General features: G+C 37.1%; 1 protein-coding gene across 2 annotated transcripts in view; it reads left to right on the top strand.

Moving 5' to 3' along the window:
* STXBP1 (syntaxin binding protein 1) overlaps positions 1–11,684 on the top strand; it is a 49,106-nt gene extending 37,422 nt beyond the window's left edge. Inside the window, exons 18-20 of one of the 2 annotated variants that reach the window (XM_072429463.1) lie at positions 504–658; positions 5,063–5,198; positions 10,132–11,684. In XM_072429463.1, coding sequence (XP_072285564.1) covers positions 504–658; positions 5,063–5,172 — 265 coding nt within the window. In that variant the 3' untranslated portion in view covers positions 5,173–5,198; positions 10,132–11,684. The remainder of the gene's footprint in view (positions 1–503; positions 659–5,062; positions 5,199–10,131) is intronic. The other variant, XM_072429464.1, reaches the window with a different exon arrangement.
* The last annotated feature ends 202 nt before the right edge of the window (positions 11,685–11,886 follow it).

An 11,886-nucleotide genomic window follows, 5' to 3' on the forward strand; every position in this document is an offset into this window, starting at 1 on the left:
AAACCCTTGGCACAAACATAAAATAATATGATGTTGGTGGAATCCCTTAGTCTACCTTCAGGGAGCAATCACGATTAGTTGCTAGTGTCTTGCTAGCAATTACATTTACCTTACCAGCTGTGCTTCAAAGGGAGAAAGATGGGTGACATTATGGACTTTTTTTTACATCATTTCAGATGATGGAATAACCCCAGCCCTTTAGTGGTATGGTTATATCAGATAATGATATGTGTGATAGTTCGTGTATTGGTACAGTTGCAGGTATGGTGGAAAGCTATGTAAGAACTGATAATCTCATGGTGTCAAAGGGTTCCTCCTGGATTAAAAGGTTAAGAAGGACCTAGTGAGGTTTTATTGCTTTTGCTTCTGAACAAATTTCAAAAAATGAGGCAATGATTTTACCAGGATACCCCTTGCTGTTATATAACAGTCAATACTAAAATATATTCTTCTTAGTAATGGGAAATATGAATGTCATAACTTGTTAACCATTCTATCCTCAGTGCCCGCTATGGACACTGGCACAAGAATAAGGCTCCAGGAGAGTACCGAGCTGGTCCACGTCTGATCATCTTCATCCTTGGCGGCGTGGCTTTCAGTGAGATGCGCTGTGCATATGAGGTATCTCAGGCCAATGGCAAATGGGAGGTCCTTATAGGTGAGTGACGTAAGCATAAATTACCCGAAATGCAGAGGGCTGTTTACTGGTATCTGCTTATGGGATGTGGAGAAAAATACTTTATTCTGTGCGTATGTGTGTGTATGTATCCATCATAATTTACATGTCTGTTTTCCGTTATGTATAATTGTCTATTGTACTTGAAATGTTTTGTATGTGTGTTTTTATGACTCCCTATATTTTGTGTAGATATGTCTCTTTCATTCCAAATGTTCCTTTATCCATCAGTTTATGGGTGTGTTTGATTGTGAGTTTACATTCATTGCTGTTTGTTTTAATGTGTCTATGCTCTGTGTAATCTGACTGTGCAATCATCTTTAGATCTACTAACACGTTTGTTGTAAAATGGCCTGTCTGATTGGATACAAAATACATTCAGTGTTTAGGTTTGTCTTCATATTACATAGTTTTGGTAAGGTTAAAAGAAATTTGTGTGTGAGTGTTTGGGCTCTTAAAAGAAGTGTATAACCCATTTGAGGCTTCCTATAGGATATATTCATCATCTGCTATTTCAGGAGAGAAGGCTCCTGGCATGCAGTGTGATGGGGCTACAATGAAAAGCTGGACCAAAGAATAATTTGTTAAAATTCTTTTGGTTTTATCCCAGAGTAATTTTGAACCTTTCAAGGTCCAGTTTATTGAGATAATGTTGTCCTTTGCACAGTTTATTAAGCTTGTATAACTGGTGCAGTCCAGCGCCCTTTAGGTTACATCCCTCCAGGTGCTAGGAACAAGGAATACCAAACACATATGTGAACTAAGATTTAGGTGTTTGGGTAACACTCAGATCTTAATACCAAGACAAGTTCTGCCAGGACAAACTATTGAAATGAGTGCCTGGTGCAGCTTGAGTGTTTCATGTAATGTGTAAGTAAATTGGTATGATGTACTGAGCTGCTCGTCAAAGCATAACCTTTCCTACCAGGTAGTTGGCAGTGTTCAGCAGTCACAAAAAGTTCATTCTTTCTCCTTTTTTTAATGTAATTTTAAGGTTTACCTGGTAGATTGATTTTATTTCTGTTCTTGTGGCTTCTTTAAGTTGATGTCCTGACCATCATTAGGTGCCACAACCAGTCTAAAGAACAGTAAACTAAGATAATAGAGGAAAGATAGTTTAGGTCCCAAGTGTACTAGACAAACATGAAGGTGCTCTTGGTTGGTGGATACCAAGCATACTTTTGCAGAGATAAGAAAGTAGGAAAATAGTTAATCAAAGTTTATCAAAACTTAGCTTTCCATTGTTCATGACTAAACTCATTGTTTATTAGTGAATAAACAACTATAAAGAAGCTATGAGCTCTTTTTGCTGCATTACCAGTGAAGAAGGCCCCATTACCATACCTGCTGGCCATTATTTGCGCATATTCCTTGCTAAGCACTGAATTCAGTTGTATTTAGTTCTACTTTGAACTTTATGTTAAAAACTGAAACAAGGTACAAAGGGGTACAAAGGGGTAGGCAGGTGGCCACCTTAGATGGTTCAGCAAGAGGGATTGAATTAAGAACAGGATCTGTTTTGCTGCTAAGTTCATAGGGAGTACAGTTTGGCCTTTTAGCGTTGTGTGCTAAAAGACCAAATTTCTGTATTGTGTATGAGTAGCCCTCCACAGCAAATCAGATTCCATCTATCATTATTCAACTTCTGGTAGAAGGATGACAGATGAAAAGTGGCTGCTGTGTGCAAGGTTGACTCTTTCCTTTGTAGCCCAGTAGAGATGTGTGTCTGTATTCGTAGAATGAGTGTTTGTTTTGTGTTCATGTATATCAATGTTTGTTAGTGTGATTTATGTTAGAATTGCCTTTATGTCTGTATGATTGAAGTCTGTGTGGGTTGTTTAATAAGGCAGAAAGTAGAGTGCTGACACCCAGAGCAACAATGGTTACCAAATGCTGTGACTACAGTACAATAAATTTGACCAGCTGCTGTGTGTTATGGCAATTTTAGCTGCACCTCCGTGCTGCCTTGTAAAATAAATGTGTGTGTTTCTGGTGAATATAATCTTAAATCGCCTGTCTGCTATCACTGTTTCTTTATAAGGCCGACATTTTTCCTGCGGTGACAAAACTGTTACATAGTTTCCTCAGTTATAATACTAGCCAAAATTGTTAACTACAATAATAATTAATAAAATGCTTCCTGAAATTTGCATTGGCTGTGCTAGACAATTACCACAAGAGAATGTTCACATTGATGAAACATTGACAGCAGTATATAAACACAACCACATTTATGTATTGGTAAATAGTTAAAAAAAAAATTCTCAAACAAATTTAAATTTGGTACAGTTTTTTCACCCCTAGAGAAGTGTAAGTCTAATGTCTCTTTCTGTCTTTGTTGTTAAGAGTTTTGTCTTCCGCTGTCTCTTGTCAGTCTGTCTTTTCTGAGCTTTCCCTTTTTTCACTACTAATCTATATCACATCCAATTAAATCTTCATTTATGTAAGTCATGCAGTGCAGCATCTCTGTCTGTTATGTTGTGAATTTTTTTTCTCATTGTGAACTTTAAGTCTTCTTTCTTTGATTCCTAATTCCCTGTTTCAAAGGATTCCATTCACACCAATGTGCAAAGATTTTTTTTTTCATAATATGATTACAAGGAAACCACACTGTGTTTAAACCATACTTTTTTTCTGCACTTTGAATAAAAAAGAATACATGTGCTCCTATTTCCACCTTCTTTCAGAAGTTAATGATGTTCTGCTGGTTTTAGCATTCCTCTAGCTTATTAAGGAAAAATAGTTTCTTCATGATTATTCAGAGCAGCTCCACTACTAATATTGTTCTCCACTGACCAGTCTGATTGTATTTCCCAACAGTAATTTATCTATTGAAAACTAATAGACCTTCAAAAAACATTAAACATGTGCACTATAATCTGCCCTTACAATTATGAGGTGAGGATGAGTTGAACCATAGGACAGATCCAACTGATCATTTTGTCAGCCATTGACTGAACTTATGAGGCAGAGCAGTCAGCATCAGAGCCACAGGACTAACAACTTCTGAAAAATGTCATTATTTGCAGCAAAGGCATTTTTATCTAGAATGTTTTCTCTAAAGAGACTCTGTCCTGTTTTTCTATGTATGATACAGCATTTTTTTAAACACAGTGTTAATTATAAAACATATTTTCATGTTAAGGACAGTAAAATTATTCGTAGGTTCCTAAAAGTGTTCTTTTTTTTCTGTTTCATAATAGTATTTAAGAATAACCTTAATGATCGAATATAGTTATATTAATATTTATGGCACATTTTTGTGAATGTATGCAACTTTCTCCTTTTTCTTCAACCTCTGCTGAGGTTTCATCCTCTGGCACTGTCTTAGCCTTCTTGTGTTTCATTTCACTTTCTCATCATCCTCTGTGCTTTATTCCTCTAGTTCACTCTTCTCAGTATTCATCCACCTATTTGCTTCATACTTCTTACTCAGCCTCATTTCTGCTTGCTCATTTTCGCTCAGCCTCCTTAGTTTTTTTTTGTTTTGTTTCAGATCCCTTTTGTATCTCCTCTTTCTATCTGACATCCAATTTTGCTGCCTGGTTTTTGCCTCCCTCTGTCTTTCTCCATCTAAGTTTCCTTTCTGTGTTTCCTCTTCTATGTTAGCCACCTTCTCTGCGTACACCTTCTGTCCCAACCTAACTTGCATCTCTTTCTTACGCTTACGTCCCATTTTATGTGTCAGCCTCTTTTTTGCTTCAGTCCCAGACTTCCCTGTGCTTCTTCTTCTTTCACTTGTCTTTCTGTGTTGTTCCAGCATTCTTTTTTCTTCAGTCTTCTTCTTTAAATTCCCTTGTGTGTTCTGCTTTTGTGCAAGCCTCCCTATAACTCCTTTTTTTGCCTCCACCACCGCTCTACTTTTTTTTCCCAGCACCCCCATTCCAATTTTTTTCTTCTTCCATCTCAGTTGTCATCCAGATACTTTTTCTTCTTTCACCGTTGCACCATTCTCCTGGCTCATTGTCCTGTATGCTTCCTCATACCTGCTCATACTTGCCTTTGCTTGTTCTTATTATTCTTTTAATGTGCAAACAACAAACCACAGCCTTGCCGACTCAACTTTCATAAACTTTCCTAAGAATATTTTTCTCTTTCTTTGTCATTCTTTTATTTACCCTCACCTTGTTTTATTCCACCATTCCCGCTATTGGTCTATAAGTAAGGCCAATTTTTGCATTTTGTCCTCAGCATTGGTGTATTACCTTTCTTATCTGTGCCACTTTATTTGCTACTTTCTTGTTTTTTTTTGTGTTTCTTTACCATGCCTCTCTTCCGCATGCCTATTCTCTGCATTAGCCCTTTAACAATCCCCTCTCTTTTTCCCTGTACTGCTCCTACCTGTCCGTCTTAGGCCTTTGTCAGCCCCCCTCTCTTCTCTCACAGGTTCCACTCACATATTAACACCCATCAAATTTCTTGGAGACCTCAGACACCCAGACTTCCGAGACAGCAGTCGGGTGTCATTCGAGGACCCGTCTCCCATCATGGAGTGAGGTCTAACGAGCTGGGACTAATAAAAGTAAAGAGAGACTTTAATAACCCCCAAACCCCCACCCTTTGTGGATATCTCTGCCCCACTCACCCTCAGCTCGGATGTCACTGATTCATTTCTCTCGTTTTAACAATAGGAAAATGCTTGCTGGTTTTTATTTCTGTTGTAAATTTCATTCTAGGAAAAATTGAAAATGTGTCCTGTTGTCTCTAGCTGATCATGTCACCCCATGATCAATATATGACTCAACTTTATTTTCTGTTGTTGTATTATGACCCTGTGTAACATTTTCTTCATCATTACATTCCTTCCCCTGACTGATGTCAGTTTTTCCTTCATCATCCTATATCCATCATGATTGTTCATCTTTTCCACACTTCTTCTGGACATCAAATCATCAACATCCAAATTCGTATTTATTATTTAGAATAAAGAAATCCTAGGCTGAAGCAACGGTGTTTATTAACATGGCTGACCCCTTCTAAAGATGCTAGTTGTGTGACTTTTATGGTGACCCTTATCTTTAAAGTAGTGTTTGTTTATTTATACATGTTGTATAAAGTCACAGAGACAGATAGAGGATTATTATGAGGTAATATAGGCAGCTCTGAATCCAAATATAGATTACCAGTCAAGATATAAAGAGGCCTCTAGGGAATCCCTGAGTACCAAAAACACGCCAAACCAAATGCTGGGGGACCATAAAATGTTTATTTTATAAAATGTCAAAATAACAATCCAAGACATTTTGGAGGCTTTTTATCAGACCTTAAAATTGCTTGTAGAAGTCGGGATGGTACCAACATGAACGGATTCAATATTTAATAGGTAATAGTAAGGTTATAATTTTTACCTATTTAGGACTGAGGCTGTTACCAGCAAATTTTGGCTCTGATGAACAGAATATAATATTTTCTGCAAAATCCCTTAACATTTGGTCTGGCACATTTCTGTACCTCAGAGGATCAACATGACATCTTAGCAGCATTTTTCAGAAGGAAGCCATCAAAAGCAATTAACATTTCTTTCAGCAATGGTTTCTCTATATACCCCAAAGTTTAAAAGTTGACCATAGACATGGTATGGATGCTAAGATGCAGTGTGATTACTGATATCTTGGCCATACATAAGGTATTTGACCATATGTTATGCATATTCAGCACACACTCCTGATTTAATTTGTATTGATATCAGTCTAGATATAATCTACCATAGATGCAGACCTGTGCCGGAAATCTAATGACAAGGAATGTCTTCTGACATTCCTTGTCATTAGATGACTTGTATTTAGTGTTTAAAACAGATAGCCATCTATTAGGTGAAAGGCCAATACACGTTTCTCAGGCTTTCAAAATTTTCTTTTATTTTAAAGGATGTGCAAAGCATTTACAGTAGACCTGGTGCCTTATCCGCAATAGCTTTCTCAACCAGTCTTAGTTCTTTAGCCTTGTAGCAAAGAAAAGTTTTCTGTAAAAATGTAGTCATAATAAAATGTTAAAAATGCTCACAAAATTGATGCATTTTGCACTCATCTTGATGATTAAAAATCTCGAGAATAAACAAATGCATGTGGTAATAATAATTATATGGAAAAGCTACTTAGCTTAGCTCAGGGTGCTGACTCCAAATCAGAGCTCAATGACACATGCTTCATTATGCCAATAATGCCTTCTGCTGTTTGTTTATTTGAAGGCTAAAAACTGTACGCCATATACATCTCAACTGGTATGATATGATGGTATGATACATCCCAGCTGTAGGTACCATTGCCTATGGGCACTTTTCAGAGATATATCATTTTCTGGGCAAAGTACACAAATTTATTGAAGCCCCACACAAATTTGCCATAGGCCTAAATACTTTGTAATATAGCAACATTCAGAGCATTAAAACCACTGAAAGCCAATAAAAAGATTATGAAGGTGTATGTATTGCTGCAGTAAAGAAGAGACAGAAGGCCCCATATTAAGGTCATAGCAGCCCCTAGGGACCATCAGCCTATAGTGATTGCTGTATTTACTGTTATTACTTATCTATTATTATTTAATGTATCTATCTAGACATAATATTAGATGTAACAAAGTAAAATACCAGATTTACTAGAAAATGCTGTTGTCACATACTTAAAATACAAGACTTAACAACTCATCTATCATTACATATTCCTCTTCATCCCTTATCCATCCATATCCTCTTGTCATATTCATCAAGGGACAAACATTTTCAAGCTTATAGTTCTGCAAGCGGCTCACCTGTTGGCCCCACCACTATCTCTTTAACAATAAATTACATGAAGGGTGGCCACCATTGCCACTGGTTGCATGAAGTCATGATGCACAAATCAAATCAAGAAATACGCACTCTTACCTTGCTATGGTGGAGAATGGGTTAATGTTACAGCAGTCCATCCAATACCTGTGTACCCATGACTTATTTACTGTAACATACACATTTTGTGCATGGCCATGAACCTGCTTATCTATATGAAAAAACCACTGACATATAAGTACAAGGCAAGAGGTGGCAAAATCTCCATATCCTCCACTAGGTGCGAATAGATAGGCCAAACTCATGGCCCTGCACAAAATGTCTGCTTTTCAGTTATGGGCCCCCTGCAAATTACTGCTAGGTGACAAAGACCTGGTTGGGTACAGCTGTATTATTATCAATTCCAAATATAATATTAATGAAGATGATTTAAAAGGTATCAATTGAAAACAATTGTTTGGCATTATACCAAAAAAAAAAAACTGTCTTGTTAACCCCTTCTCTCCCCGGGCAGGGACTGGGCCACTCCACATGCGAGTCACTTTTTACGTTTACTGCTCGTTCATGGGATCTGTGCATGTCACAGATTCCTGCTCAGCAAGCATTAATAATGGGGGGTGGGATGGTGGGACACCACTGGAACAATTCCATGGATTTAAGGACAACATTAGCAAGAAGGATGAATAACCAATTGGCTCTACATAATCAAAGATCTTGCAAGAATGAAGTGTCTGTATTGTTCACAGCAACCAAATATCAAATACTTTATGCTATTTTATAACCTGCACCAGATATTTTCGAGCTGGAATGTGGTTGCATTGACAACACGTACACTCTTTGACCTTTAGAAATGACCCAGTATTTAGCGTTTTACACCAGTTTCTCTATGAAATTGTCAATGTTGTACTTAAATACATGTTATTAAATGAGCCCCAGGCAGTTTTTGAACTGGTGGGGGAGTCGGGAGGGGCATCCAAGAGGACATTGCATGCTGGGGATTTTGGGAAAGCTGTGTGATTTCTTCTGTATGTTTATGGGTGATATACATTTAATTAGGATGTTCTACATTTTGGTCCCAATTAGAACAATATATGTATTTATAAATCTTACCAAATTCCGATGAAATACTTGGCCCACTAACATGAAAATGATAATAAAAGTGTTTGATATATTGATCAGTCATTTGCAGCCTGTGATTGGCTACTATTTGTTCTACTTGGGACTAGTTCTTTATCTTTAAATTATGACAACTGTTAGAGTGTACGGTTTGGTTCTTTTAACTGTTTCTCAATGCAGAGTTTTTTATTTCAAATTTTAATGTATATTTGGATAGTGTAGGAGAAAGGTAAGACCCTCTGTCCAAGCTGTAATGCCACCTTTACCTGTCCTCATTAGGGAGATTCACCATTCATTTTATCCTAATGACTATTGTCGCTGAGACAGAAATGAAGAGGAAATTCAAAACTAATAAAAGGGGGCAATGCCCTTTATTCTGAGAGATTTCCTCTAACCTCTATTGTGTCCACAGTACAGGAATTAAAGATACATTTTCCCATTGGTACACATGTAGAAAAAATAATCAAGCAGAGGATTTAACTTTTCTCTGCTCTATCCAAAACTAAAATAAATATTTTTGGCCAATACATACACTTGCAATGATCATTTGCAAAAGTAATTTACTAGTCTCAGTGGCAGATGTAGCCAACAGTCCCTATGCCAGGTTGGTATAGGAGGATCCAGGGCTTCTGTGCACTGGCACGCATTGTACATCCCTATGTCTGCCCCTGATCACAATCAATTGCTTGTGGTAATACATAAAATAGAATTATAGTATAATTTAGGATGCAATAGATAATAGAGAGTTAAACAGAGGGAGGGAGATCTTTGTTTAATGGTTGCGGCAGGTAGGCTGGTCTGGGAACTGTACTGGACAGGGTAATTTAATCTGGTCACCAATTGGGGTAGATTTACCCTTAAATTAAAAAAAAGAGAAAACGAAGAGCACCATATAAGTTTGTACAAAAAATCCAGTCCTAATGTGATTTTACAATTCCACCAAGAAACAGCTCCTCTTGAGGGGTTGTATACAACCCCCTACTTCAGGTTATACTAATATAGATCTCATATAACATCCAATTCTGGAACTTTAGTACTGATATCTTGATTTTGACTTGAAGAAGCTATAGCAGTCCCAAGTCTCAGTGTCTGATTAAACATTCATGAGGAGGTAATGTGAGACCTCCAAAGGTGTTGACTGTTTTTTTGTACAAAATGGCACCCACTTGCTCTTCGTTACCATCGGTGAACCATTTTTTTTTTACCTGTGATTTGACATGCCTCATCAGGCCCATTGGCCTAGAGGAAGTCTTTGAAGCTATTTTTTCTGAATTTTGCAGTTCTTAGGACTGATCTTTCACATTGTTCTAAAATTGTACCCTTAAATAAAATACTCAGCATTTGATAAAAATAGAGGTTTCAAGTTATTATTCTTTAATCTAAATTGGAGGTATAAATTTAGAAGCAGTTGCTTTTTAATCCAAATATTTTTGTCAGAGGTAAACCTTTTAATGCATTGACTTAGGAAACATGTATGCAAAAGAATAGTGTCTGTGGATAATACATAAGATGTCCCCATCATTGCATACTTATCTACCTTTATTCTCTTTTCTTTTTTTCCTCTGTTGTGTTGCAGGCTCTACTCACATCCTCACCCCTCAAAAACTTCTGGACGCTCTGAAGAGAATGAATAAGACAGATGATGAAATCAGCAGTTAGATTTCCCCTGTCTCCCTAAGATGTTGTAGCCTATCTTTCCCCCAAACCTTCTTATTTTACCCCTCCCAACCTGACTACTGGCTGCTGAAGATATATCTTCAGTTTATCCTTTGCCCCACCAGCAGAAAGGGAGTCCCTTCAATCCAACTCCCCTTTAAACCAATGCTAATTCATGGCCTCAGACTGAGGCTTTACATTATGGCATGGATGTAACGTCAGCCATTTTGTACACCTCTCCCCTTTTTTTCCTGTGAGCCCTGCATAGTGGAGGTTGTATTCTGTCTGTTTGTCCTGGAATGTGTAATGATCCCAGTGCATTCTGGATTGTGTGTTTTTGGATTATAGACTATTTAACATGCAGCATTAGCCTGGATGTGTGCATAATCAGGCATTCGTATTTTGAGTTTTCTGTATTGCATTATTGGCATTGCTTTTCAGCCAGAACTTTGTAGCATGTTATCTGTATCCAGATATTGCTACTCTTTACATTGCTTAGTTTATATTTACTTTTGTTTTTCCCACAATGCACTTTGATAATATGTTTTCACTGGACGTGCAGGAATATGGCAGGACATTAGGGCCTGTAGCTTTCCCCATATTAAAAAAGCACAACTTTTGATGGGGTAAGAATCTGGTGATGCCATGCATCTCAATCACTTTAGTTTTTGTCTTTACACTGTCTAGAACATGCTTTCCTCGTTCACATTTACACAAATGGCTTATATTTATGTAGCTTACAAGACCATTTATGCCCCTGCAGTTTTTCCTAAGCTTTTGACTTCCCTACTGATTTGTTAACTGTTCTGGAAATGCGTGTTTCTGTATCTGAGTGAGCTTGTCCTGCCCCACTTCTTGGAAATGAATGCTTGCATCCTTACTGTGTGTAGCGAACTAAATGTCTGAATTTAGTTCTGTCGTATATATATATATAATATATGAAGAGATATTTATGTTTATTGAAAGCAGGAGTGAGACCAAGGTCACCAAAAAGCCTGGGTTCAACCTGAGACCTCATATGGGTAATTTAAATTTCACATATGTAACAGACTGGCTTGATGAGAAAACACTAGAAGGAATTGAATGAATGTACCTGCAATGTTCCTTTTACAAAATATAATCCTGAAGATACAAATTGTAAAATGACATGAGGTTATAGTTCCTTGGTCTGTTGGGGGACAGGAAGCTAGGACAACATCACATTACCACATATCTCAAATCTCAAGTCTCAAATCTTCTTCACTGTTTGTGTTTTAGTGGACATAAAAGATAAAAAGTCACTTCTTGCTTGCTCTTCTGCTTTGGAAGTGGTTGACTTCTGAGTGAGTAATCAATATAAAATAAACAGTAAATCAGTTTTAAATTTTAGATGAGTTGATGGAGTCCTCAGTCTCACTCCTTTATTTCTTGTAATATTTGTTCTGTGAAACAGTTTGTCATTTTGCCTGCAAGTAATAAAGAGATTTAAAGATGCACGGTAATCAGTGTTTATGTAAAAAGTCCCTTATATGACAATAATACAGAGAAAGTGGTTTTAAACTTCATTAAATAATGTCACCTGTGATGACAGAAGTCTTTCTTAGTGTTCACCACTTTAGTGTGTATACATTTATAATTATTACAAATATTTATACCTATAAGTTGTGTTAAATATAGGAGAAACTTGTATGAGGCC

Source organism: Pyxicephalus adspersus, chromosome Z (genome assembly GCF_032062135.1).
Source record: "Pyxicephalus adspersus chromosome Z, UCB_Pads_2.0, whole genome shotgun sequence".
In the NCBI taxonomy this organism is placed as follows: domain Eukaryota; kingdom Metazoa; phylum Chordata; class Amphibia; order Anura; family Pyxicephalidae; genus Pyxicephalus; species Pyxicephalus adspersus.